Source organism: Gallinula chloropus (genome assembly GCF_964237585.1).
Source record: "Gallinula chloropus genome assembly, chromosome: 19".
Lineage (NCBI taxonomy): Eukaryota > Metazoa > Chordata > Aves > Gruiformes > Rallidae > Gallinula > Gallinula chloropus.
This window is the reverse complement of record NC_140104.1, coordinates 11,655,709-11,683,524: the sequence shown is the minus strand read 5'-3', so window position 1 is coordinate 11,683,524 and position 27,816 is coordinate 11,655,709. Positions and strand designations below refer to the sequence as shown.

General features: G+C 44.9%; 2 protein-coding genes across 2 annotated transcripts in view; one reads left to right on the top strand and one right to left on the bottom strand.

Annotated features, from left to right (window-relative positions):
• Nucleotides 1-4,055, bottom strand: part of SMYD4 (SET and MYND domain containing 4) — a gene marked incomplete at its 5' end in the record, with an annotated part of 6,258 nt that extends 2,203 nt beyond the window's left edge. Inside the window, 8 exon segments of the mRNA XM_084273025.1 lie at nucleotides 478-644; nucleotides 945-1,127; nucleotides 1,442-2,585; nucleotides 3,294-3,383; nucleotides 3,484-3,631; nucleotides 3,700-3,868; nucleotides 3,871-3,985; nucleotides 3,987-4,055. Coding sequence (XP_084129151.1) covers nucleotides 478-644; nucleotides 945-1,127; nucleotides 1,442-2,585; nucleotides 3,294-3,383; nucleotides 3,484-3,631; nucleotides 3,700-3,868; nucleotides 3,871-3,985; nucleotides 3,987-4,055 — 2,085 coding nt within the window.
• On the top strand, nucleotides 4,015-27,816 carry RPA1 (replication protein A1). The gene is made up of 17 exons (XM_084273026.1): nucleotides 4,015-4,086; nucleotides 4,940-4,987; nucleotides 5,242-5,320; nucleotides 6,221-6,329; nucleotides 7,143-7,231; nucleotides 11,628-11,714; nucleotides 12,872-13,004; nucleotides 13,932-14,034; nucleotides 15,167-15,235; nucleotides 15,380-15,572; nucleotides 16,654-16,793; nucleotides 18,414-18,562; nucleotides 19,833-19,965; nucleotides 21,029-21,205; nucleotides 22,496-22,603; nucleotides 26,211-26,297; nucleotides 26,815-27,816. Exons 1-17 carry the CDS (start codon nucleotides 4,054-4,056, stop codon nucleotides 26,920-26,922), a joined length of 1,845 nt encoding a protein of 614 aa, XP_084129152.1. The 5' UTR covers nucleotides 4,015-4,053; the 3' UTR covers nucleotides 26,923-27,816.

The window sequence follows — 27,816 nt, the reverse complement described above, 5'->3', positions numbered from 1 at the left end:
ATGAGGAACTTCCAGGAATAGCTGTGTGTGAGCTATGGGTCAGCCCAAAGCACAGTGTGTTCATACAAATACATACTGTGGTGACTTCTCCCCACCTAACCCACCCTAGACATTTTCATTTACATCCCATGAACTGCTGGAAGTGTGGCTCTGCCTACATCTAGCCCCTGTCTGGACACCTTCCAGGCCTCCACTTCCTTTCCTAAACATCTCCCTTCCCCCAGTCTGATAGTCTAAGGTTCCCTCAGCAAGGTCAACAGGATTTTAACACGTGGCTAAAGGCATTCTTTCTCCTATAACACTGGAAGACTGACACACACGAGCATCACAAGGAAGCTGCTAAGAATAGTGAGATACTATCTTGACTCTACAGGGGCTTTTGCCTTCTGAGCAGAGGCCATGGACTCAGGTCTTTTAACTCTTGAACCTCCCAGAGACCAAACATTCCATCCCAGTAAGTTAGAGAGTCGTAACTACCTGCATTGAAGCCCAGCAGCTAGGGCAGCAGAATGAGTTTCTCAGGGATACCACGCTCTTGACATCAGACTCCAACTCATCACGGCACGCCTGACAGCGACACTCAAAGAAATACTGACTGAGAAGCTGTTGTCTCTCAGTGACCCTCATTCTACACCGGTGAGGGCCTGCAGAGGGATGGCAAGGGCAGACATTGCTAATGGGTAAATTTGTTAACATCAGAATGTACCCTGGCTATAATTGAGACTAAATATATCGTATTTTGGAGATGACATAACTGGAGGCTGAAAACATAACAGTGGGCTCAGGAGACCAACTTTTGAGTTGGTAGTTTTGACCAAGGCTTACACATAAAGCAAGACTGTAGCAACATTATACTGGGAATTATGATATTAATAGCACTCAGCCAGCATGCCAAGCAGAGGTGAAAGGATGTCTGGGCCTTGAGACAGGGAGTTAATACTTACCGTAGCAATGGAAAATCTCTTGGCCGCTTGGGATTGGCTGCGATGCCCTGACAGTGACAGCTGTCCCACTAAATGACAGGCTGATATTGGGACAGCACGAATGGTTCAGAAGGCTGAGGACAGGAAAGAAGGCTGTTGCCAGGCGGACTGGCTTCTTATTTACCACAGCACCATCTCCGGACCCTAAGGACAAGAGGAAAAACAAGTAGGTTGAGAATGAATGCTCAGTAACCCACGCAGCTTATGCAACGAGCGCTGCAAGCAACTGCAGAGAGCAGTAGAAAGGTTTCTGGTAAATTGCTGCAACAAATAATGGAGGAAAACCCTCTACACGTGCACCAAAGAACAAGCCAACAAGGGATAAGTCAGTTGTATTTTAAGCAAGTCGTTCCCACCTGCAATAGGAGCTTTTTACAGCTGGTAATTAAAGCTCTTCACTTCACAGAAGCTAGATGAGCAAGGTCAACAGAGAAGGGCTTAAAGATTTTTTCTCTTACCTGACTCCTGCATGACAGTGATCGCCTGTGCGTTGCACTGCAGCTGCAACACATGTCTCAGCATCGCTTCTGCCATAATCTTCAGCTCTGGAGACAATTCACCTGTTTTTTCTGATATCTTTGGTTTGGGTGACTTCTCAGACGATTCCCGATTCAAAACAGCAGCCTCTAGACCAGCTTCTTGCAGCTGTTTGCATATAGCTACCACGCTCAGCATGCAGAGGAACTTATGTTCTGGGCTATGCTTCTCAGCGTGCGGCAGAAGGTTGAACACAGCTTGATAAGAACTCTGGTACTGACCACTGTCATTACAACCAGGGATACCTCTGGTACCAGTTCTTGCAGCTGGTGCCTCACTGGGATGTTCACATCTTGCCTCCGGGTTATGAAGGTCCTTGTCACCATCATGGGACCACTCCACCATCCTGCTAACCTCTGCAAATCCTGCCAGGAGAACAGTCCTCAAGGCGACGTGGCAGAAGACCCCTAATGTGAGAAGCAGCGCTCCCAAGGAGCACTCTGCCCTGTGGTACTGCTCCCACGCCACGTCTGCACAGTTTTGGCTGCAGTATTTTGCATAACTGCACCCATGGCAAGGCACTGAGGCTAAGAGCTCCCTCAGACAGCGGTGGCAATAAAGATCTGCGTTGGTAATTCGTGTATCCCACGCTGTTTCACTGCTGTCCTGCAGAAGAAAGCCCTCCCCAGGGCAGAGCACGCTTACAAAAGCCTCTTCTTTCAGCAGGTTCTGCCCTGGCAGGATGTCCTGGGAGGCCACCAAGTGACGCCCTCTCTCCATATTAAAATTCAAGGTCAAAGATGAAGATGCACCTGAAATACTGTCATTCTCTTCCCAGATCTCTGACTTTCTCTGAATCTCATCCTGTGCTTCTCGTGGAGGCTCTGGACAGCTCTCTTTCTCATGTATTTTAATCTTCAGTTGACTTAACTTTTTTAGCAGAGTTTCTTGTGTAGTCACGATCCCCCCTGTAGCAATTTTATTCTCCACAGCACTGAGGGCATCCGCTGCCTCCTGGAACCTCCCCAAACACAGCAGACATTCAGCCTTCCTCAGCAAGACCTTGGGCAGCAGCTTGTCTGGGTAGCCATGACTTTCAGCCCTGGCAATATCTTCCAAACAAACCTAGAAACAAAGACAAGGCCTTTTAAACGTCACTGAAAGCCTTTTTATTCCACCTAAGACGCAGGATGTTTGAACAAGCCCACGTCAATCAGCCAATTCGACGCGCACAGCCAATCTGTGGGTGAAATAAAACCTCCTGAGAGAGAGAGAGGACAGCAGGAGCACTTCAGAAAGTTGAAATAAATCTTTTAAGTACCTTGTCCACATTAGGTGCAGCTCTGGGAGCGGGTCCAGCTACAGTCTCTTGTTCTAACCACCAAGTCATCGTTCTTGTGGGGCTCACGGCAGCACCCGCCTGACCCCTGAGTGTGTGGTAACACCTCGGGGGATGCTTGGGCTCTCCTCTCGCTACACGGGAGACCTTGGCTATGCAGACTTGCTCGGGGGCACCCAGGAGCTTTGGGGGGGCTGTGGGGGGAGTGTGGCAGGGGGAGTGTGGTGGGGGGGGAGGTCTCAGCCGTGCAGGTTTGCTCCAGGGCACCCAGGAGCTTTGGGGGGGCTGTGGAGGTGTTTGGGGGGAGTGGGGTGGGGGGAATGTGGCGGGGGGGGGGGAGGTCTCAGCCGTGCAGATTTGCTCCAGGGCACCCAGGAGCTTTGGGGAGGGTGTGGGGGAATGTTGAGGACGGGGTGGGGCTGTTGGGGGGTGAGGTGAAGGCAGGCTGCCCCAGGTCCCGCTGCCCCAGGTCCCGCTGCCCCAACACCGCTTACCTCAAAGCGCCCGAGGTGGAAGAGGGCGGCCGAGCGGTTGGCGAAGCAGACGGACAGCTCGGGGCTGCCGGGGGGCTGGTGGGATGCCGCCTGCGGACAACAGGGCGCTGCAGCCGGGGAGGAAGAGGGGGCTGGGGGCCCCTTCCCCATCCCCGCGGGTCCCCTCACGGGGCCCGCCCCACGCACCTACCTGCGAGTAGAGCCTCGCGGCGGCCCCGTAACGGCGGCGGCCGAACAGCCGGTTTCCTTCCTCCCGGTAAAAGCGCGCGGCCGCCGGTTCCTTGCCCGCCTGCGCCCGGCGGCACAACCCACCCAGATCCACCGCCTCCACCTCGGGCCTGCGGGACACGGGGGTCAGCTCCGCGCCCCGTCCGCCCCGCTCCTCCCCGCCCCGGCCCTCGCTCACCGGAGAAGGCCGCAGCCCAGGCGCAGCGTATCGTGCAGGGACGCCGCCGCCAACCGTTCCCGCACCGCCGGCTCCAGCGCGGCCCAGCGCCGGGCAGCGCACAGACGCCACTCCTCTACGGGCAGCTCCATCACCGGTCCCCAAATCCTCACTGTCAATGGCGGCGCCCGTAGCACCGGCGCGGCGCGCCCAGCAGCACTTCCGCCGTACGGCACCGGGCAGCCAATGAAGGCGCCGTGCTACCGCCGGCCGAGGCTCGCGCGGCGCCAACGTACGGACGTGCCGGAAAGGAGGGGCTCCAGGCGGCGGGAGGATTTGGCGGCATCAGCGGAGCGCGGCGGGAGGCGCAGCAACATGAGCGTGCGGCTGAGCGAGGGTGCCATCGCGGTGAGAGGCCGGGGGCCGTGTCCCGCGGGGTGGGGACCGGGGCCGGGGCCCGTGTCCCGCGGGGGGGGGAGCGTGGGGCCCGTGTCCCGCGGGGTGGGGGGGCCGGGGGCCCGTGTCCCGCGGAGTGGGGGGCGGGGCGCCTGGGGCCCGTGTCCCGCGGGGGGGGGGGGGGGGAGCGTGGGGCCCGTGTCCCGCGGGGGGGGGGGGGGGGAGCGTGGGGCCCGTGTCCCGCGTGGGGGGGGGGGGGAGCGTGGGGCCCGTGTCCCGCGGGGGGGGGGGGGGGGAGCGTGGGGCCCGTGTCCCGCGTGGGGGGGGGGGGGGGAGCGTGGGGCCCGTGTCCCGCGGGGGGGTGCCCGGGGCCCGGGGTGGGGGGGCCGGGGGGGCCCGTGTCCCGCGGGGTGGGGGGGCCGGGAGACCCGTGTCCCGCTGGGGGGGGAGCCTGGGGCCCGGGGTGGGGGGGGCCCGTGTCCCGCGGGGTGGGGGGGGCCGGGGGGCCGGTGTCCCGCGGGGTGGGGGGGGCCGGGGGGCCCGTGTCCCGCGGGCTGGGGGGGCGGGGGCCCGGGGGCTGGGGGCTCCGGCTCGTCCTCTTCCAGGGGAGGGGGTGTATGTGTGGAGCTTGGAACCGGTCTGGGGAGGAGGCGGCTGGGCACTTGTTTCCGCCCCCCCTTCTCCCCACCTCCTGCCGGAGCTGGGCCCGGTCCCTGCCGGTTGGAACGGCCCGGGCCAGGTCCAGCAGTGACGTCCCTTCCCGTGTCTCCGGCCATTCCGCAACAATTCCTCCTCGCTGCGGACCTCAAAGTGCTCCCGAGTGGGGTGGTGGCACCTTTCTGAGGGTCCCCTCTTTCTCTTCCAGGCCATCATGCAGGGGGAGGAAGTCTCCAAGCCTGTGCTACAAGTCATCGTGAGTACCGCGTTGCCTCGTGTGCCCACCAGCACCTGCTTGTGCTTCCACACAGCCCTTTAGGTGCCCCCAGACTTCCTCCACAGAGGAGCTGAGCAAGTCCCTTATACTCTTAAATCTGCTTTGAGTGACTTGTGCTGTGCTCAAAAATAAAAATCCCACCTCACTATATATAGTTCATTTGCTAATGGTGACACTTTGCTGTTTTTAAAGAGTTTCTGAACAGATGAGAGCTAATACTCTGTCTTCCATAGAACACACGGGCTATCGCGACAGGAAACGGGCCGCCTCGTTACCGAGTGTTGATGAGTGATGGGGTTAACACACTCTCCTGTAAGTATGACAAGCTGCAGTGGGGGTTTTATAACTGTGGAGATACTGATTGTGCTCAGATTTCTGCTCTAGGTCCATAATACTGAAGGGAAATGTGACATACGCAGGGAACACAGAGACTGAAGTGTATGACTGCGTTTTAACATTTGGACAACATCCTTCTCTTCTGGAACTTTCTTTGTGAACTTTAAGCAGTTAACTCACTTTAAGGTGTAATGGAAAAATAGAAGCCTAGACATGTTTCTGGAACAGGGGTTTTAATTTACCTTATTGATTTTAAAGTCATTTACATCTTTGATATGTGATCATTCTAGCTATCACTGCTCTGAAGCTTGTGGAATAAATACAGTACAGTTTACACTCACTTTTGGTGACTTGTTAGTGGTTACACTGTTTTCTACCTGTTAACTAGCTGAGCAAGTTGTAGCTCTACTGCAGTGCTAAACTGGCTGTAGCAATGTATCGTGAGAGGAGTGGGCTTGTGACCCAGCTTCATTAATGCCCTAATATAATCAGGCCTGGGGAAGCTAACGAAGGTCAGAATGCAGGAACAGGAGAACAGGAGCTTGTGAGAAACAAGCCTGTGAGATAAGAAGCTGCAAGAATGTTAACAGCTGCCTTATAAAGGAATAACATGACTGCACAGCTTTAACCAACTTAGCAATAGGGAGACACATGTAAGGCAGGTGGACAGAGCATATAACCAACAGCAATGTCATGTAACTGGTGTGCTGATACAGACACCTATATAAGCTGTGTGTGTGTTTGAATAAACCAGCTCAACATTGATCACATTGATCTGAGTTGAGTCCGTTATTCCACTTCCAGCAACTGGCTGGAAAAGTTGTGCTCAGATATGTTTTGTTTCAGTGGTTTTCTTGGTTTTCTTTGTTTCTGCAGCATTCATGTTGGCAACACAGCTGAACTCGCTGGTGGAAGAGGAACGCTTATCAGCCCAATGTATTTGCCAGGTTAACAGGTTCATTGTGAACAGCCTGAAAGATGGAAGGTATATATGTTGCTTTAAGTACTACAAAAGGGCAGCTGCAGTGCTCTGTACTTCCCAGCCAAGCAGAGGCCAAATGCTGTTGATTTGGATTATCTGAAGAATACTTAGTCTTTAGGGTGCAGGAGGGAAAGTGTGCAGCACAAAGCAATAGCAGAAGTAAATAAATTGCACAATGTGGTGCAGTAGGATAAGATTTTTCTAGGGCAGTGATATAGTAATTTAAATTTTCCAGTTAGACTGTTCTGAATTTTACAAAACTTCATTAAAATTCACCTCAGTTATCTGCTGTGGCAAAGAAAGAGTGGAGATTTCTTGACACTTAGACCAGATTCCACCACACCTTCCTTTTATGAAAACTTGAGGAAAGGGAGGTAGGATACTGCAGAATGGGAAGGGATCTGAGTGAAGTGAATCCATACAAACTGTGTATGTGTTTGGGAGAGCACAAGCTGAGCTCTGTGTCTTTTTATTCAGCATCTTTGTGGAGGGAATATCTGAGAACACAGAGAGTATATAACATATTCTCTCTTGTAAAACCTTGCATGGCTTTGATACTTTCACAACACTGAATTGTTTCAAGCTGGTTTTGTGTGGTCATCCAGCCTGCCTCAAGCTGTCCTTGAGGAAATGTGATAACTGTTTCAAGCCCACTTGTACTTCATGGGAGGGTTAAGTTGACAGTGGAGAACTCTTGTCTTCCAGATCCCTCATCCACAGAATCAGCCCCTAATGGTTCTACCACAAAGGCTATTTGGAGTCTGATAGACTTGCAGAGGGAGTGAATGTTTATTGCTGTCTATCCTGTGTTTGTAGGAGAGTGGTTATACTGATGGATTTAAATGTTCTGAAAACTGCTGATCAAGTCGGTGGGAATATTGGCAATCCCGTGCCATACAATGAAGGTGAGTGTCCTCTGTAAACAGATACCTCTCTGAACAGACTGAGGATAGCCCTTCAGAAGGCTGTCAGACACATTCAGCTTCTTGTGTTTGGAACAGTCATGTCCAGATCTTGAAAATCCTTTCTGTTTGTGTAGTACTAAATGGCTTTTGTTCATATTTTTACAAAAACCCCTCTGTACCATGGCTGAACCTTTAGTCTGTACGTGGTGTTGGGAAGTATCTATACCTTATGGTAGCATTGACAGGATTTCATTATATGTTAGTGGTCTCTACCAAGAATTCCAGGAAGTATGCAGAAGCTATCCTATGTCTCTTTGTAATGAGTAACCAAGTAGATTAGTATTTCTTCTGTCTGGAAAGAAAACAGCAGGAGGAAGATGTAATAATGATCTCTGAAAGTATAAGATGGCATGGAGGAGATGAATAAAGAATGATGAATCTCTCTTTCTTTTCCACATTCTTTTGATGCTCTTGAGTTCTCCTATTGTCAGGTAGTGGTTTTAAAACAGAGGCTGTGCCTCACCCCCAAACAGTGCATAGTTAAATTATGGAACTTGTTGAGGTAGGTGCCAAAAATTGGCACAGGATCAAAAAGCAATTAGATGTGAAAGAAAAATCCATTAAAGGCTGTTAAACATAACAATACATCCTCTGCACGAATGTTAGGCTCAGGAAGCACTAAAACTTAGATTGCTCAAAGTACGTAGATGATAGACTGATAAGAAAACACAGCCAGCATCCAGGCTCTTCCTCAGCACCCCTTCCTACCCTGCCACTTGAAAAACAAGGATGTTCTGTCTGGACCTTAATCTGAACTGCCATGAATCTCTTGTTTTTATTAATTTGCACAAGTCATTGTGCTTGTTCACTTTTGTGTGCTGAGCTCACAGTGCTCAGGCAAAGGTTTTTTGAGTTGATATATTACCCCACCCCACTCCCCACCCCCTCTCCCAAAGATATGTTCAAAAGTATGTTCTGTTCTTCCAGTTCTGATCTCTAAAAAAGAGATGATCATAAGCACTTCAAGAAAATATTTGAACAGCTCTGTCATTCATGGATATGTGGATAATGGCTGGGATTTAATAGCAAATACCTCTTGAAGAATTTTCTTCCTGGTGGTAGTGAATTAATATGTTTTTATTACTAAGGACCACACATTAGTGGCAACACTTTTCTGTAGGATGTTTTGGACAAGTGGTAGTAGGTACACTGCCATTCTGGTTAGAAACCTACTTTACTAATCGAAGTAGAAATTAGACTTTGTTGCAAAGACATCTTTCTTCATTAACTTTTCTTTTTCCTGGGGAATTAGAGGGGCGTTTGTTAAATGAGCCTAAAGAATCCTTTGTTCCTTTGATAGTTACTTAGCTAATTGCTGTTTTAAAAATGTGTTGACATCTCAGATTTTATGGTTTAATCCCACAGTTGCTGTAGAGACCAGGGTTTTCAGAATAGCTACTGAGCAGACTGTTTTGTGTCTTCCTCCCATTTTCCTTGCTCGTGTGATACAAGAGCTTGTGAACTATAGTGTTTTTTCAGTTACAGTGTTGCTTAGAAACGACTGGGAACGTGATATCTTACAGAGCCAAGCTGAAAATACACCTTTAAGAATATAAATTTTGGTTAAATTACTGTGACTTTGATCAAGGTTGTGTTCTTTATTTGGGCCTACAAAAATAACTCGGCAATGAAGTTTTTCAAGCCTGAATGCTTTTGGAGATGTTACAGGTCTGCAATCAGAGTCAGTGTGGTTTTGCACTGGATGGTTAGGACATGGGATGTGTATTTCACTTTAATAATGTTAGTCTGCAGACTTTAGACCCTTTTATTTGATATTAAAGAAGAATTATTAATTATTTTTTTTTTAGGAACTTAGAGCCAGTGCAGGAAGAGTAGCTAGGAGCACTTCCCAGTTTTCATGGCAAGTAGTTCAGTTATCCTTAGAAATAATGTTTAGTCATTCATTTGCTCTTACTTGAAACACAGATCTCAAATTGCTAGACCTAGGATTAAGGAGTATTCTTTCCTAGACTGTAATGCCACAGTTGGACCTCAGGGAGTGAGAAGCTGGCTTTTGGCCACTTTACACTTGAGCAGTAGGAGGTTAATCTGCCTAACGTGAAAGCTGGAGACACAATCTTCTTAATACCTATCATAAAAACTTTTCAGGCAGCATTTCATAATGGTATTGGAAATGAAGACTGAGCAGTGTAGTTCTTGGGAGAAAACTAGATGGTAATGTTATTACTGTCATTAATCTCATTCAAATTACTCTGATGCTGGACTTTCTTCTTACTGTAACAATTACTTGTCACTTATATTTAACTTCTGTGATTTATCTGTCAGAGTTGAAATGTTTGTATACTTAAACACTCACGTGAGCTCCCTTTTTTTTTGCCCTTCCCACAATCATCTTTTGGTGTTCATTGTTTCAGAGTGCAGTTTTGCTCCTCTTCTTCCTCATGTGCTGTCTCTGAGTTCTGGGACAGCTCTTCTGTCACCATGGCACTGTAGCAGGACCTCTGGGTAACAAATCATTAGAAGCAGGGGAGTACTGTTACACAGTTAGAGTAGGCTCTTTGGCTAGCTTTGGCCAAAGATCTTGGGTTTGACTGACCCGGTGTGCGTATAGCAGAAATGCACTCAAGTATTTCAAGTGGGTTTTTTCAGCTTCTGCTCACAAAAACTGACAAGAAAACCAGGCAGTGGAGTCAGTTTTCTGACTGCTCTAAGTGATCTGCAGCCACCAAAACTCATTGTTTAGGCATCCCTGGGTTATACTAGTGAGGAGAGCAGAGAGCTAGTTCTGTGTTTGAATTCATGCACGTAGATGTGTTAATATATTCTTTATCTGTTAAGAAACACTAGGCAATGGCTAGGCAGACATTATAAGGTGATTTGTGTTTCATAATACACAAGCATTCTAATGTACATGGTGTCCCTTCTGTTTGGGCTTTGGTGGTGGGGGTTACATTAAAAAATCTGAGGGGGTGGGGGCAACAGGCGACAACGTTTGGATCAGAAGTAGCATGGAAGCCTCTTGCTGGTCTTGAATATTTGTTCCCAGTCCAGGCATATTTGTTCTTCTTGTGTTTTGTTGGGTTTTTTTCCCCCCTTCCTCTTACACAAAATGAATTTGGGGTGTTGAACCTCCGAGTACCTGAGGCAGCTGAGGGTGAAACCTGCCTTCTCCATCTAGTGGATGCTGCAGTAAATACACATTGCTGCCTGACGTCACGCTGTTGCCAGGGAGACTGCTGTCACCAGGCTCTCGATGTGACTCTACTGCGGCAACTTAGAGGAGCAGATTGGTTTTGTGCAAGGACCTTGTTTTGGATTGAAAAGAACCTGAGGGTTGCCTCTGTAGACTACACACCACCGGGTGATGCTACATCAGGGCCTCCTTGTGATGCTTCTGCTCCTTTATCTCACTTCTGTGCCATCTTCCCTTGCCATTCTCTTCTGGGATTCTCCCTTTTGTTCCTCATGATGCTGGTGGGCTAGGTCTGACCTCTGTTCCCACTTTCTCTGACTGCATTACTCCTTGCACCCCAAATGAGCAGGGCTCTGTCTGCACGGGCTTGGGAACTCTGCAAACCCATGGTTTAAGAGTTATTTTATCCTTTTGGATGCAACTATTTTGTCATCTGGATGCAAAATATGATAGGACGATTATTCTGTAAAGGAATTCAAGTTTCTGAACGGTAGATTAGTCTCCTAATGTACTATTTCTCTGGATACATCACTCTGTTCTTTCTCTTGTGATTTATCATCAATATAAGGCAAATAAAAGCCTGGAATATAAAAAAACAAAGTATGAGATGCATCACTTTGCTCCCTAGGAAATATACTGCCATGTCCCAAGAGGGACCTTGGTAAATGCTGAAGTGACAACTCCATCACCCCCATGTTAAATACTTTCATGTTTTGGAAATAAAATATAGCAGGTGTTTTCTTTGTCTTGTATTGACTTCAGGTTTGACTTTACCCAGTGGGTTTTTGTCCCTTTCTGAGGTTTGAGAAGGAATTCTCCTGCAGTTTTTATCTTAGCTGTTATGTAGTAGCAGAAACTGCCTGTCAGAGCACTAGAAGCCTGTAAAAACGGAGAAGTTGTCAAGATAACTTGGGTGCTGTCCTTTCAAATAACTGTCAAGCCCAGATTCTTTCCAAGTAAAAAGCAGTTGCTTGCAGAAAGAGATCTGACTGAAATTCCTCCATGGTAATACTGTTCAACAGATAGCTTGCTTCTACCCTGTCTTTTAACACCTCAATTTTAGTATGTGTTCTCTGTTGTTTAAAATTATTTTGTTCATGCAAGTCTTATTTCCTACACAGGGAAGCTTTAATTACCCTGCTCCCTACTGTACTATATGCTCTCTTTCTATTTGATTTCCAGGGCAAGGGCAGCAACGCTCCTCGGCTCCAGCAACAAACCCACCACCCAGCAAACCACAGCAACAGAATAGCAATTTGTCAGGAGCAGGTAAAAATAATCCTGGGCAGGAGTTGGTTTGTATTTGTGCAGTACAATGCTACAGCTGAAACTTTTAAAAAGGTCTTTTCTACAATGGTGTTGTGCAAGAAACACTACATTAAGAACATTGCGTAGCTTGACAAAGGGAATTCTCTCAAGAGGCTACTGTACAATTGGATTTTGTAATAATTAAGGGGGGGTGATGGAAATAGCAGTCTGCCTTCCCTTCTCTCCCTCCCCTCCCAAAAAAAGGAAATAACTTTAAGGAAGCAGTGTAAACTGAACATATAGTGTGATGCAATTTGACATTCCTGAAACGATACCATGTGGACACCCAGGCAGGCTACAGTTTGGAGCTGGCCAACGGGCCTGTTATCAATACTGAGCTACTGATACCAGTTTAGGTGGTACAGGACTGAAATGATTTCATAATACACCTGTAAATACAACGTTTTGATCAAGACTTTCAATAGCAGGGTACTGAAAGGCAGTCAGTTTGAATGTCAGCCTTTTGACGCTAGCTCTTGGTGCTGCTCTAACCTGTTTGCATTCTTTACCTTGGTGTGTTAAGCAGTGTTTTGAAATAGTAAAATTTTTGACACTTGCTTACTGTAGCAGTAAACAATCTCTCTCTCCCTGTACTTAAAGCTGATTGTAAGAGTTCTGCGCTTGTATGTTGACAAGATTCTGTTTGGAATTAGCAGTGTTGCTTGGTGTCAGGAAATTACCTGATTGTGGGGTACCATTCCTTGGCTGTTCCCCCAAATGGCATAGATCTAAAGCTTGTTGTGCCATGTGGTAGAGAAAATACTCCTAATTAGATGTCTTCCACTTAGACCATGTTTAGTGATGAACGCTGGATGCATCTCCAGTGTAAGTGCTGTAAAGGTCTGAGAGTGGCTCTTCTGCAGCACTTTGCAGCCTAGAAAATACTGTAGGCCAAAAGCAGAAGGGATCTGACAAACTTTCACCTCCTCTGGTGCCTGCGTAGCACAGCGACTGGAGCTTGAAGTGCCTATCCAGTGTTAAGTGGAGCTTCGCCTTCTGTGCAGCTCCCTGTAGCGTGTTGGGACAAGTTCTGCCTGACCTTCCACCACGAGCTGGTTTAAACCTGGCTTTTGTCTGCAAGTCTGAAATTCTTTATGCTCTGTTGTGGTTTGTGAAAGGTCCTGCTGCTCCGAAGTACCATGCTCCCTCCAACCAGTTTGTGAAAGCCAGTGCTCCCAGCTCAGTGAAGACACCAGGGGGATCGCAGGCCAAGGTGGTGCCCATTGCTAGCCTGAACCCATACCAGTCAAAGTGAGTTGCCTTGCCTTGCCAGCGATTACTCAATGTCACAGGCATGAGGGAACAATAGATTCTTTTTGCTTCCTTGTGTATGATTCTCTGTCAAATCATTCTCTGAGTTCTTTTGACTTCATTGGTTAACTTCAAACAAACAAAACCAACTATAACAACAAACCACCCAGAGAAGCAAACAAAGAAACCCCTCTATAGAAACAGCTCTAAGTGTTTTTGTTTTGTTATGGGTTTTTTTCTTGTTTGGGGCTTTGTTTGGCAGGGGGAGGGGAGGAGGTTGTTGGGTTTTTATATTTCATCAGTGCTCTGACAAACTGAGATTTGCCTCTGCATTGTCTTGGTGAAGTTACCCTGCTGAGCTTGATGGGTTTTTAATATTTTAGTTGAAAATCAATTGCCTTCTCCTTTTTTTTTCCTAAAGCAACCTTCTTTTTGGTAACTTAATGACAAAACAGCTCAGTAAGCTATTCACTTTGGCTACTGTTGAAAAGCATGAGGATGTAATTATTTCGTGAATGACATTTTTAAGTTATGCAAACTGATTTGATTACCCAAGTTAAGTGCGAATCCTATAATTGAGCTCTTGAGTTCTAGCCTGGCTTTTCGGAACAGGCAAGCTGCTGTATGAGAAATGCACCCTAGAAGAGTAAAAGATTCGAGGCCTGCTTCTATGCAGAAGGATTGTTTGCTACTATTATCATACTAGATGCTTTATGGCTGGCTTTGTTGCTGCTTTCTCTACGACTTACTGCCTTTAATGGTCTAGGCCATTAAAATAGAAAGCAGCAGAAAAGCAGCTAGAGTTGCTGAGGTGCAGTGGAAAGATTCTGGCTTTTAAATAGCAGTGTTCCAGTTCCAAAGGTTTGTCAATCTTTAAAAAAAAAAAATTAACAAGACCCAGAACAGTGATTTCTGACATGATTTCAGGTGGACCATTTGTGCTCGTGTTACCCAAAAAGGTCAGATCCGCACATGGAGCAACTCCCGTGGTGAAGGAAAGCTCTTTTCTATAGAGCTGGTTGATGAAAGTGTAAGTGTCATCTGTTGAGAAAAAGATAATGTATGCCAGATGCTGATGAACCCTTCATAAAGGCAGAATAGAGGAAATAAAGTGTATTATAGGAAATGTTTTTTTATTACAACTGAAGCTTGTGTTCCTGTGTTCATGAAGTTGAGCATCAACGACCCAGTTTTTATCCAGAATGAAGACTTAAATGTATAGCATTACTGATTATTTTTCATCAAAGTCTATAGTGTGTGACTAAATTTTGCAGCTTCAAAATACAGCTCTTTATAGAAGCTGACAACCGAATGCTGAGGTTCCTGGTGGTTTCCTGTAGACTGAGAATGAGGTCTCATCCTGCCTTAGCTACATGTTCCAAACCAGGGATTGAGAGGAGCAGTGCCTCCAAGTTAAAAGGCTTCATTTTCATGAGGAAATCGGAGTACAAATTATTGTAATACTAGAAAATCTCATCTGTGGTTTGTTTGGGGAATGGTAGCTGGTTAATCTAACTAAACTTTCAGTTTGTCAAACCCCTTATTAAATTACAGCCTTCTGTCGTGAAAACAAACAAGATTCTGCTAGATGATGTTGGGTATAAAATGTGAGGTTAATAATGTAACATGTTGTCATCAGTCATTTGTTTGCTCTGCATACTCTCTATACTCAAATTTTTAAAAACCCCACCAATATTTATATCTGATGAGTTTGTAATTGTTACTAATTCTTACTTGAAGACTTAATATTTTGTGTGAGTGGGAGATAACGCAATATACTGTGTCCTGACTTGTGGAGCTGCCTGATCTGTTTGGGTTATTTATTTTATTTAATGTAACAGCAATTAGTACTGGGTTTATAAGTTCCTTTTCAGAAGTGTGTGTATGATAGATATCTATCTGGAGTTCTTACCCATTTTGTTCTGAAGCTCTAGATAGACTAATGATGCTTGAATGTGAAATTTGATGGTCAGGTGTGGAATATGTTGTTTTAGCTACAACTGCAAATGTGAGAATTGTTTGTTTTTCACATGCCTGGAGCTAGCCTGGCAGACCACGCTGTGTCTGTTGAACTGATGCTGCTTAACATTGCAAATACTTCTTTTTATTTACTTTCTTTACGCCAAATTTCAGCTCTGACCGGTTCTCCTGTTTCCCTGCAGGGTGAGATTAGAGCCACTGCGTTCAATGATCAAGCAGACAAGTTCTTTCCACTCATTGAATTGAACAAGGTATGGTAGCATTGTGCTTTCACAGACTGACATGAGCTAGGAAAGAGGAACTTCAGCATAGCAAGGATTTTTAAAGGTGAAGGCAATCTATTTTCTCTGTCTGACTTCTGATAACATCCTCTGTTTCATTGCTTTCTCCTGTAGGTATATTATTTTACCAAAGGCAATTTGAAGACTGCTAACAAGCAATATACAGCTGTTAAGAATGACTATGAGATTACATTCACTAATGAGACTTCAGTTGTGCCCTGTGATGATGCCCAGCATCTTCCATCTGTTCAGTTTGAGTTTGTATCCATCTCAGACTTGGAGAACACACCCAAAGACGCAATTGTTGGTCAGTCTAAATAGCAAAATGCCACACTGTAAAGCTTTGAAGTCTTATTTTTGTCCTGAATACTGGGGATGTAGTGGGCATACAATGCTTCAAGTGCTCTGATCTCTTTAAATCAAGTTTTCCGTGATGATTTCCATTAAAATTGCCTCAGGTAGTTTTCCTGTTAAGTTGTGTTTGCCCTGTTTTGCTAATGATATATAATAATTTTGCCTCAAACTTAACAACAGTAAATGATATTTTTTTTTACTGTACTATGATCATTGTTTTTCATAGAAAAGGGCTGGGGGGTGGGGGGGAAATGTCCTTGCTCAGCACGTGTGCGTGTCATACCTTCCATGGTCTTGCTTTCTTTCACTATCTAATTATCTCTGTAGTGATTTTGGCATAATTCATTGCATTCAAGTCCAAGTTGCATGACTGTTTTGGCTTGCTTTGTGAAGTTATTGAAGGTTTGTTTTTCTGTAATTTGTTGGGCAGAGTACTCCGGAAAAATCAGAGGCTTGGGTGGGGGCGAGGGTTCTCAGGTTTCACAGGCACAAGATGCCTGTGATTCAGAGGCATTCAGCTGGGAATTTTAAAGGTAGATCTGTAATATTAAAAATGGTGTCTTCTGAGGGAGCACAGAGGGGATTGTGTTAGCTCTTCCTACCCAAATATGTGGACTTGTTGAAGTTGCAGTTTACAGCCATGGGGCTACAGCAAAGGCACTAGCCAGGTGCTCCTTTGTGCTGCAGTCACTTTGAAACCCCTTGCCTGAGAGACTTGTTGCTTAAACAAGGGATCAGGGCGACATTCCTTTGACAGAGTGTGATGGGAAAAGATAGTACAATGCCTTGATCTCACTAATGTGGTGAGGCTTGCATTCATGAATATCTTAATGAGTTCGTCAACAAAATTAAAGCACTGAAGAGTTCTGTAGTGGAGCATTCCTACCATAATACACTTAATTTCCATATCAGATTTGATTTGAATAGGGAGCCAGGATACAAGGTAAAAATCTGATGCCAGGATTGAATTCTTCTCCTGTGATCTTGTATTCCCCGCTTGTGACCCTTGAGTAACTAAATTGTAACTTTTTCAGATGTAATTGGAATTTGTAAGAGCTATGAAGATGTCACTAAAATTACAGTGAAAGCTAACAACAGGGAGGTATCAAAGAGGAATGTGCATCTGATGGATACATCAGGGAAACTGGTGACAGCTACGCTATGGGGAAATGAGGTATGTGCTCTCTTACCTGTTCTTAGCCAAAGGTTCCTTTGTGTAGGGTGAGGAAATGAGTGTGCTGTTGTCATCTGAGATGGGCATAGCACTGAGACAGAGTCCTGGGTGTTTGAGGATCAGGGGCAGAGAGAAGGCGAAAGACTGTCTGGTTTCATTCAGGTGTGATGTTCTTAACCTTTCTCTGACAAACTGCTGACATGATCTGACTAATATGTTCTGAACAACTGCAGACATAATGTCTCAAGCCCAAAGACTAAAGCTAGCAGGCTTCTGGTTTAGGGAAGGGTACGAGTTGCAGTTTGATTACAGAACAGCCCAGTGGCTACGGCTGTCTCAAATGAGATGAGTGGGGTGGGATATGTGTTACCCTGCATAAAATGCTGCTTAAACAGGTGGTTAAGAGCCTCTGTCTCAGACTTGGAGTTTAAAGCATCAGAGCCTTGGAGTTGAAAATTTGAGTAGTTGCAGTAAACTGCTGCTTTATCCTTTTAACAGGCTACTTTGTTTTCCACCGGTGTTGTAGATACTTAGGGATTTATGCTCTACTCTATAAAATGGGAGTGATCCTGCCAGCTTGACAGTGATGCTTTATGGCTAAATGATCAAGTGCACTGATACTGTAGGTAGCTAAACATCATTAACCATCTGTTGATATAAAAGAAGCAAACTGAAGTTTTGAGGTTGAACCAAGTGGTTCTAGGAGAGGCTACTAGTAATCAGCTCCTGGCATAACTCTTCAGACAGAGAGCAGGGTCTGCACTTCACAAAGTTAAATCTGTTTGCTTGTGGAGTGGAGACAGCAGCAAGCAATAAAGGGAAGTGACTTATTACAGCCTGCAGCTAGAACAGTTAGGGTTAGAATCTGTGTCTCCTTTAGAAGTTATTGCCCTAACTGCCAGGATATGTTTTGTGTTCTTTTTGCATCTTGCGGATGCAGGGAATGGTACTGCTAACTCCAGCTTGTTTGTAATCTTTAAGCACATGATCCTCCCCTTGCTTGCTAAGTGGTGTGGGGCCCAGAAAATCTATACTTTTCAAAACCTTTCTCATGCCAAGAGGTTCTGTTAGTGTCAGGCTTTACTCAGATAACAAACTGATGGCAATTGAACGGCATTAAAGCAGCTTTATGAGATTAAAAACAGAAAATGGAGAGTCGAGCAGAAGTGTCTGGTCAGCATACCTACACTTCTACTCTTCAAGCTGTAGGACAACAGACATGATTGGCTCCATCAAGACAAGGGAGTTGTTTCATCTCCAGAAGAGTTTAATCTGACCAAATTTCGTCCTACTTAGAGAAACCTCCATTCCTATAACACACCTCCCTTTCTAAAATCCTTGTGTAAAACTCCTCATGGAAGGAACCAATCCTTTTTTTCCAAACCAGTGGTGTGACTTAAGGATTCTCTGGTTCCTGGGGAAATGGGGTGCTGGATTTCAGCTTTAATTGTTAGCTGCCTTTTCTTAAACTCCTAGTGATAACACTTGAAAACGTTACCTTCTAAATACAGTAAGATAGCTTTATGCAGATGTGCTCTCTCGTTGTGATCTGGGACTTATGACTGCAAGTTCAGTACCTTTATCTTGCTACTGATGTTTTCTGTTTTATCACACATGCAGGCTGAACAGTTTGATGGTTCTAGACAACCTGTTATAGCCATCAAAGGAGCCAGAGTCTCCGATTTCGGTGGTAGAAGCCTGTCTGTCCTGTCCTCAAGTACAGTTGTCATCAACCCTGATAGCCCAGAGGCTTTTAAGCTCCGAGGATGGTATGAGTGTGTGTTTATGTTGATTCATTCCAGCCTGCTGCAGAGCATTTGTTTTATTCTGTCTCTCTGTACTTGAGCAGTCTGTAAGCTACTGAAGAAAGGTAGCAGAGAATATGGGTTCCAGGGTCATAGAAACTTCTCTTCCTTGAAAGCACTAGAGCCTGAAAAGCTGTCCTTTTAAAGTTATTTGATTCAAAAACTTATAATTCCATGACACACCTTGAAAAACTGAAATAGGAGTCGTGTATGCTGACCCAAAGCCTTGGAAGGCAGCATGAAATCAGACTTGACCAGCTCCACTTTCTGAGGCTTTGTCTGAGAGAACAATTATTTTTTCCCCACGGGCTTTTTCCATCACGAGTAATCTGATAGGCACACTGTTAGCATGGACTGGAGGGACTCTGCTGACTTCTGCCAGTGTCTCTTCATAATGGGATGTTTTTCAGATGGCAAAACAATGTTGTCATGAAAACAAAGTGATTTCTTGTTGCTTCTACTGTAGGTAGTCCTTACATTGTCTGCTGTAACTGCTGATATGGTGAGGGTCTGTGTGCGAATGGGGTTAAGTGCCAACAGCATCAGATTCCTGAATCCTGGGGTTTCAGGTTCCAGTTAAATCACCCAAATATAATGGCATTTTCCCTTTGTCATTGTGCTGTGGCTCTCCCATACTTCAGAGGGTTGTTGAAGGTAAAATTATTGTAGGTCTTAGCTGTTAGTGTCACACTTGAATTTTCATTTTGTGAGTCTTGGTGGTGTGTTTCTCAAATCACAAAACCCACCAGAATGGGATGGAAGTAAAACCTTCTGCTGAAAAGCACTGCTTTCTTCTTTTAACAGAGGAAGCATAATCTGTTCAATGCTATTTGCTTTTTTCTTTCGAAGCTGCTGTGAAGATAATGGTACCATGTAATTTAATTTTAATTATGGAAATATCTTGATGCCCTTAAATCTTGTTATCTGACTGCCTTTAAGAAGCATGCAGTGCGTGGTTTGACCACTAGCTGGCAAACAAATTGCAGTTATATAGAACAAAGCTGTCCTCCTTTTGTGGGTTTATAAAATACTGTGCTAATTAAGTTGGACTATTAACTTATTCCGAAATGCTATTTTTGTTTGCAATATACACAAATTACTGTAATTGTTTCCTTTGCAATGGTTGATAAAAAAAAAATCCCTCCTGTATTAACTATGTGAAACTAAATGTTGCCTTTTGATAAGTCTGTGTGGTCTGCTATCCAAAAATAGGAAGGCATCTTTGTGCTTCCAGGTTTGACTCTGAAGGGCAGCTTCTGGAAGGTGCCTCCATCTCTGATGCAAGGGGTGGGTCAGCATCTGGGGCCAACACCAATTGGAAAACTTTGTTTGAAGCCAAATCTGAGAACTTGGGACAAGGAGATAAGGTAAAACGTGACCAGTGGGTAGAAGCTTTGTGTATTGAGGAGAAAATAAAAACACAGACTTTATGCAGCTGTTCTGCTTGTGGAAGTAGCCCCATTGTTGAGCAGCTTGTCCTTACTCTGTCAGAACTTATGCTAGTAAATAATACTTTTTTTTCCCCCAAATAAATTAAAGCTTGTTGATGTTGCAACATACTATGTTTGCAAGAGAATTCTAAGCCTTCTATAAATGGGGTGAGGTGGAGGACTTCACCCCAAAGATGGTTATATAAATAGCACAAACTGTTCTGGGAGAAACAGGTGCATTAGGAAGAAGTGGTTTTCAAGGGTGCATTCTTGGTCAATTGAAAAGCTAGGAACAAAGCCTAGGTCTCTGGCATTCCAGTTCAGTACTGTCTCTAGGTCTATACTGCTTCTTGACTTATTTTTAATACTTTTTTCCCCCAAACTTAAGTGCTAAGCCATTCAGGATACACAAGAACTTTTGTCTAAGGAGCAACCCCACAACTTCACCTGTAATTCAGGTATTTTCTGTGAGGGATTTTGCACATGCTTCTTAAGCAACCTCTCCTTATCTGTTGAGAGACTTGACCATGGTATTAAACCATTAGGATGATTATTTTAGTATGGTGAGTGAGTATTTTGTTCTGTAGGCTATAGTTTAATCAAATGCTTATCTGTAATACTACACAGTAGGCTTTCTTCATTTTTGCATTGGCTCCCAAAAGAAGCATTGGAAAGTGCAGAGTCTTAATCCTGTGAAAAAGTGGGAGATTTGAGCAAACACAATGGAGAAGCAAATATGCTTTATCTAAAGAAAAACCTAGCAATTGGAGTTTCCTGCAATGGAAACACAAAATAATCTTGCTGTAGGGCCTTTATTTAACATAATGGAAGCCTGAAAATGATTGCAACAGAGAGGTTGACTTACAGTTTCCCAATAATCCATAGCTGTTAAGCTTTCTAATCCTGAATATCCAAGTATGGGTGCCTGGCTTTTGTCGTTAATTCAGAATTGGAAAACAGTGAGTATTTTGAGGCTAATGTTGCACACTCACTCTCCTAGGCGGATTATTTTAGTTGTGTGGGCACAGTCGTACATCTGCGCAAGGAGAACTGTATGTACCAGGCTTGTCCCTCTCAGGATTGCAACAAGAAAGTGATAGACCAACAAAACGGACTGTACCGTTGTGAGAAGTGCGACCGGGAGTTCCCCAACTTCAAGTACCGCATGATGCTGCTGGTGAGTAAAAGGAGAAGGCAGCACGGTTCTCCCTCTTTCCCTTGGATGGCCCAACCAGGAATCTTTGGAGAGAACGGGGTGTTAGTGGAGTTTGTCTGGCTGTGATGCCCCGTGGATTTAGAGGGTATTTAAATTGGCTTGTACGCTGTACCTGAGCGAGGGAGGTTTCATTGAGCTGATTAGCAGTTTGTTTTCCTAGTGCTCCAATTAAAGTCCTTTCTCTTTGCCAAAAAGTTGATGCTAGCTCAGTTGATTCTGGTTTCCAAGTGTACTATGCAGTGCAGAGTACAGATGGCCTACGCCTCTTCAGTAGTGAAGATAAACTGAAGTAAAATGGCATTTCTGGAGAGCAGTAATTGCACTTTTACAGCTGCTACCTATATTTAGTACATTTATTTTTTTGGGGTAGGTATTGTTCTGTCTCATGCTTTAATGGAGCCTGCTTCAGAAAGTTGCCTGAGGATTATTTTGGTGATGCCTGCTTACACCCTAAACGTTGAACCTTTCTCTGGTTTACATTATAAGTCAGAGTTGTATCTCCTTAGAAATGCTGTGCCAGGTGGGCATGCAGAGAGAAGGGAGCTATCCCTGCAGTCTCACTAAAACAAACTGCTTCTGAATAATTTCTAGCAGCTAACTTCTAGGAATGCACGAACTACTTTACATAGCAGAATCATTCTCATAAAATATAAAGGGAATAATGAGGGTACGATCACGGCCTTCAGAACAGTGTGTCTCCCATTTTCCCCATTCCTAATTGTCAGAGCAGTCAGGAGGTGCATGTGAGGCTGGTGCTTGATCTTTTAACTCTGCTGTCTTGTCCTTGAATGTTTTGATAGTTTCCTCATAACGTAGTATTTACTACATGTGTTTGTGTTCAAGTACTTGGGTGTGTACAAAGCAAATGCAGTTTACAGTCTTGCTGCTGTCCCTCTTGGTGGTGGTTGTTCTGGGCTCACAGCTCATCAAGGACAGCAGAACAGAGGTGGACATCCAGCATGTACCACTGTGACCTTGTTGGCCTCTTCCTGTGACACAACATATTGTCAATATTTCCTTGCATTAGGTTACTGTGATGTTCTGTGGAGCTTAAAAAAAAACATAGTTTAAGTCACTGCCTGCCATCCTTGGTGGTGGAAAGTACCTGCGGTACGTAGGGCTCTGAGAGTTACTGGAAATGTAAAATCTGTAGCTGTGAAATAGGGTTTTTTCTTTTGTACTTTGTTTTGTCTTCCTTGAGCAACAGGAAACAGGGTGAAATAACCTTTTGGGTTTTGTTTTGGTTTTTAGGTGACCATTGCAGACTGTCTCGAGTACCAGTGGGTGACTTGTTTCCAAGAGTCAGCAGAATTCATTCTTGGGCAAAAGGCAAATTTCCTGGGAGAGCTGAAGGAAAAGGTCAGTCAATTAGCTTACTGTGTTTTTAGTAAATGGCTAGAAGTTGAACTATGTTTCACACAGCTTGTTGTTGGCTGCCCTGAAACTTCTTGGTTGGTTTTTTTTTTTCCCCTCTTCTTTATTCTCCTGGTAAGGAAATGTTCTTGTGATGTTGAATTTGGAGGCAGCTCAGCCAAAGATGTACAGTGTGTGTGGAACACCTAGAGCAGACCCATCAGAGAGCACGATCTTACCCCTGTGTGCACGTGTATGGCACCCCCAAGTCAGCAGAGGTGGCAAGGGCAGTGGGTTATGCTCCCATAGTTAGTTGCCTGTGGAAATGACCAGCATAATTCAAACAAATACAAAAGTGCCATAGGAAAGAAAGGGATATTCTTCACATGGCAAGAATTTGATCCTGCCCTTTGTCTGGATGGTAGGTCAGTTCAGGGGCCTGGCAGCCCAAGTCTGTTCTCCAGATGTTGGACTTCACTGTCTTCACTAAGTTCTTACTGAACTTGTAAAAGTTCAAAAATCATTGCTTCTCCCTAGTCTGAAGTTCTTGGCAGGGACGTGTTTACTCTCCTCAGGATTATTTTCCACAGGCCATCTGCCTGGAGAATAGAGATTTGCCTGGTTTCCCCCATAGTTTGCTCCCACAGTCAGTCTGTCTACCTCCCAGCTCTTCTGGCTGTTACAAGCTGGAAATCGGCCTGTCCTTATCACCTGGACCTCGAGACACAGCTGGTTACTTGCAGATAGTACTACAGCCTTTAGAGGGCTGACAGCTCTGACACATGTTGACTCCAACAGAAAGGACAGACTGTTTTATCACTGTACCTAGTTTGGAAGAATCTGGAGGGGGAAAAAAAAAAACCCCTGTTGTAGCCATGAAAGCTAACAACATTATCCTAATGCGTTCCAAAAATTTGTTTACAAAACCAAAAAGTTCCAGAACACTTTGTATGTGTCTTTGTAAGTAGGCAGGAAGCTTTTTGAGCTGATGTGTGTCAGCCCGTTTCCAAAGGCGCTTTTTTCCCCACCCAACATCATCAGAAACTTTGTGGGTCATATGAAAACCATGACTTGTGAAACAGGTCATTGGCAGAGATGGCTAAATGATCTTTTTTTGGCAGGTTAGAACAGGTTTTTAAGGTTGTAAGTCATTAAACCCTGAGAGTATTTTCCTTCCTCTGCCACTACATGCTTCCTTTCTTCTGTCTCTGTGGGGACAGGACTAGGGGCAATGGCTGTAAGCTGGAGCATAGGAAGTTCCGCACCAACATGCGGAAGAACTTTTTCACAGTAAGGGTGTCAGAGCAGTGGAATAGGCTGCCCAGGGAGGTGGTTGAGTCTCCTTCTCTGGAGATATTCAAGTCTCGTCTGGATGCCTATCTGTGTAATATGAGATAGGGAGCCTGCTTTGGCAGGGGGGTTGGACCCGATGATCTCTTGAGGTCCCTTCCAACCCCTAAGATTCTGTGATTCTGTGATTCTGTGATTCTGTGATTCTTCCAACCAAAATAATCTTTTCCTGATTATTTATTTTTTTTAATTGTCTACTATGTGAAAACAGTGAGTTTGTTTTGCTTTAAGTTACGTGTAAAGCATAATAAGCTCCTGACTTGCATCCTAGTGTTGCTGTGCTCCCAAGCTAAGGCTGGGTGATACTAGGGCTCCAGCTGGTGGTTAACCCATTGCTTGGCCGTGGGACTGAAGTGAAATGGGAGAGACTGTTGAGGCTGTAGTCCTGATTGTCCTGATATGCTGTTGTAGACATCATCAGCTTCTGCAAACTGGGACTAGGTTTCCTCTTGTTTACATACAAGAATGGGTTTTGGAAATGTCCTGGCTGTCTAAGGTATGTACAGAGCCTGTGGTTCTGGGATGTGAAGCTTTTGTGATGTGATGGCTCTGTAGGGAGATGCATTGCTAGGGTGTTCTAATTAGATGTGCTTGCACTCTTGCATTTCCATTTTCAGACATTCTTAACTTGTCAATATTTTTCTTTCTTCAGTCATGCTTAATCTCTGCTAGAGTTCAAACAAAATTTCTTAGCTGCTTCTAATGCTGAGGAGCGCTGGGTGGGGAAGGAGAGACTGCAGGTTTTGTGTAACAGTACAAACATGTAATGTCTTTTCAAGACCTGCCTAATGGAAATGGCTGAGGATAGAAAATGGAGCATAATATGGAATGAGCCCTGGAGTGGGAATGCTTTATGTTCCAGGAGAGATTGTTTTTGATTTGACACTTTTATGAGCCTTTATAAATGGCACTTGGTGCAGTTTCAGTAAGGTTTTCTTAGTGGTTTTTCTCTGAAGACCTGGTGCAGTGCCCTGTGAAGCTGGTGGAAGTCTTTCTGCTGCTCACCGTGTATTGAGCCCACGTAGGGGCGGTGACCGCGCGAAGCGTAGCTACGTGTGCATGGCTCTTCATCTCCTGCTCTGCTCTGCTTGGTACTGAAGGAGATCATGTAGGATAGCACTGACTGGTATGCTAACAGCATTTTCCACTCACAAATGGTTAGCATAGGCTGTGGCAGAGCAGGAAACAGAAGCCAAATGCCTTATTAAGCGAGTTTTCTTATCCTCTAATCCATGTGATGGTCAGAAGAAGGGGGGGGGTGTTAATATTCAGGAAGGATATGCCTAAATTCTGCAGTCTGTGAAACTAGCTACTCCTGTTCACCTTCATTTGTTGTGCTTTCCTAAACCTTAGGAGAATCACTGTGTAGTGTAAAATAGCGCTGTGCACATTTAAAAACAGCAGATGTAACGCTTGGAATAAGAGTGAAACTGAGGTGGGTTCAATTCCAGATCAGATGCTCTCTCTGCTGCTGGAGTGACTGATCAAGTCAAGTGCATCTGGTAGATAAATGCATTAATAATGACTTGTCTGTAGCAGCGTGGGGCTGCGGGATTTTGGGGGAATGTCAGCAAAGATTTTTACAACTAATTTTTACAAAAATAAAACTTTTTCTTTTCCACGGTCTCCACAACTTGTCTGCTTTTTTTTCCCCTCCTGTTTTGACAAATTGTCTGTTATAAATGATGATGTTTAGTGTTCATATGGTAATTAGAAGCAGCTTATGTTATAAATATGACAGAGTCTTCTAATGGTTATAAAAGCATGTTGAAAATATGCATCCACTTCTTTATGGAGCATCCTCTTAAAGAGGTCTGTGTCAGGATGTGAAGGATACATACAGCCTTGATGGCTATGCAGAGAAACAGAATGCCTAATAAGACAATTAATACAGAGATAGTTAACTCTGTCAGTATTTGTGATCATAGCAGAACATCAGAATTAGCCAGTTAAGCAGCCAGTAAATCTCATGTAGATTAATAGTGATTTCATTCTTTACACTTGGCTGCAGGTCTGGTGCAACTGTATGTTATTTTGTTTAGGTGGTGAAAACATTTTCACCTTGAGCTAAACTTTTTCTTAAAAAAACTTTCAGTTATGGGTTTTGGCATCTAAAATGTGAAGATTCAGCTCTGCCTATATGATCCAGTTAGTTCCACTGTTTTGCCAACGTCAGCAAACGATGGGCTGTTCTGAAAGTTCATGGTACTACCGGAACCCTGGAGTGTCCACAGCTGATATCTGTCTTTTGTCCTTCTCTCAGAATGAGCAAGCCTTTGAAGAAGTGTTCCAAAATGCAAACTTCAACACGTACGAGTTCAGGATCAGAGTAAAACTGGAGACTTACAATGTAAGTATTCCCCAGAAGGCAAATCGTGTAGCATGAGGCTTGTAGATTGACTTGTCTCCATAAGAGGTGGCTTTCTCCTCTTTAACTTTTGCAAGAAGGAGCTTCCAGAGATACTTCTCACACAAATACTGTCAGTCCTGAGCCCTGAAGGAGGGATACTCTGTCACTAACACTTCTCCCTTTTTGGGTTCATCAAGCCTGGCTTGTTTCAAATAAAAACAACATAGCTGCTCTGGGAGTCGAGTCTGCCCTCCCAGCTAACACCTCCCTGTCCCTGGAGGTGTTCAAGGCCAGGTTGGATGGGGCCCTGGGCAGCCTTGTGTAGATCCAGGCCTGGAGGTTGGTGTCCCTGCCTGTGGCAGGGGGGTTGGAGCTCTATGATCCTTGGGGTCCCTTCCAACCCAGACCATTCTATGATTCTAACCCTGAGAGGGTTAGAACAGGAAGTTCTGGGGCTGGAGGAGATTGGAACCGAATGCCACGTTCTTCTCTCAGGTGCCACCTTTCTTTTTCACAGGATGAGTCTCGTATTAAGGCTACAGCAATGGAGGTCAAACCTGTGAACTACAGAGAGTACAGCAAGAGGCTGATTGCAAGCATCAGGAGAAATGCTCAGCTAGGGTGAGGAGGAGGTGTGTGTCGACGGATCGAAGCTAGAACTTCCAGGAAACACACAGTAGATGATATTACACTGAGTTTTTTTCCCCCCCAATCCCCCCACCCTGTGTGTGACAACTTGGCATTAGTTACACCGTGCATGGTAGTGGGCTGAGTGATTTAATGCATTTCTCTGAAGATGTGCCCTGGTAGGTAAGAGTACACTCTAATGGATAGACTGTTGTGACAGCTCTGAAGAGGAATCTCTCGACAGATTGCCGGGGCCTTTAGACAAACTACTCAGAACATCTGAAGTAACTTTTTTGCTTTCTAACTATATGTAAAGCTGAATTATGTAACTATTGTGTCTCCTTTGCAAGAAAGTAGTGACAACCTTGACACTTGGACTTGTTCAGCAGAGGGTAGGAGGAAGACTCGCAGCTTTCAGGTATGGACGAAGGAGAACAGGTCTATTAGCGCAAGTTAGTTCCTCTGCATAGAATTCAAAGGCTTTCTCTTTCCACAGGTGCCATGCAGTTGTTAATGCTTGGAATGGCAATATGATAGAATTATTAATCAAAGACATATCTCTTATATCTGAAGAATATCCTTCCTTCAGGGTTTAATAGACTGAGTCAGATGGGTCTGATATTAATCAAAATTGTCTCTTCTGAGGAAGGCAGATAAGCATTGACTCTCCATCCCCCAGGGAAATCTAGGCAACTACAAAGCATTGCTTTAGTTTTCTCTTCAATTAATACTATGGGGTTTTGACTGATTTTAGCACACATTTCCTGCCTATACCTACTTTGTATGTTTGTATGTTCAGTTTCTTTGGGTTTGTTTGTACTGACGTTAACCAGAAGCAGGTCTTTAAATGGGGGGAGCTTTGTTTCAATAAACACTGTTTAATTCCTGTGTA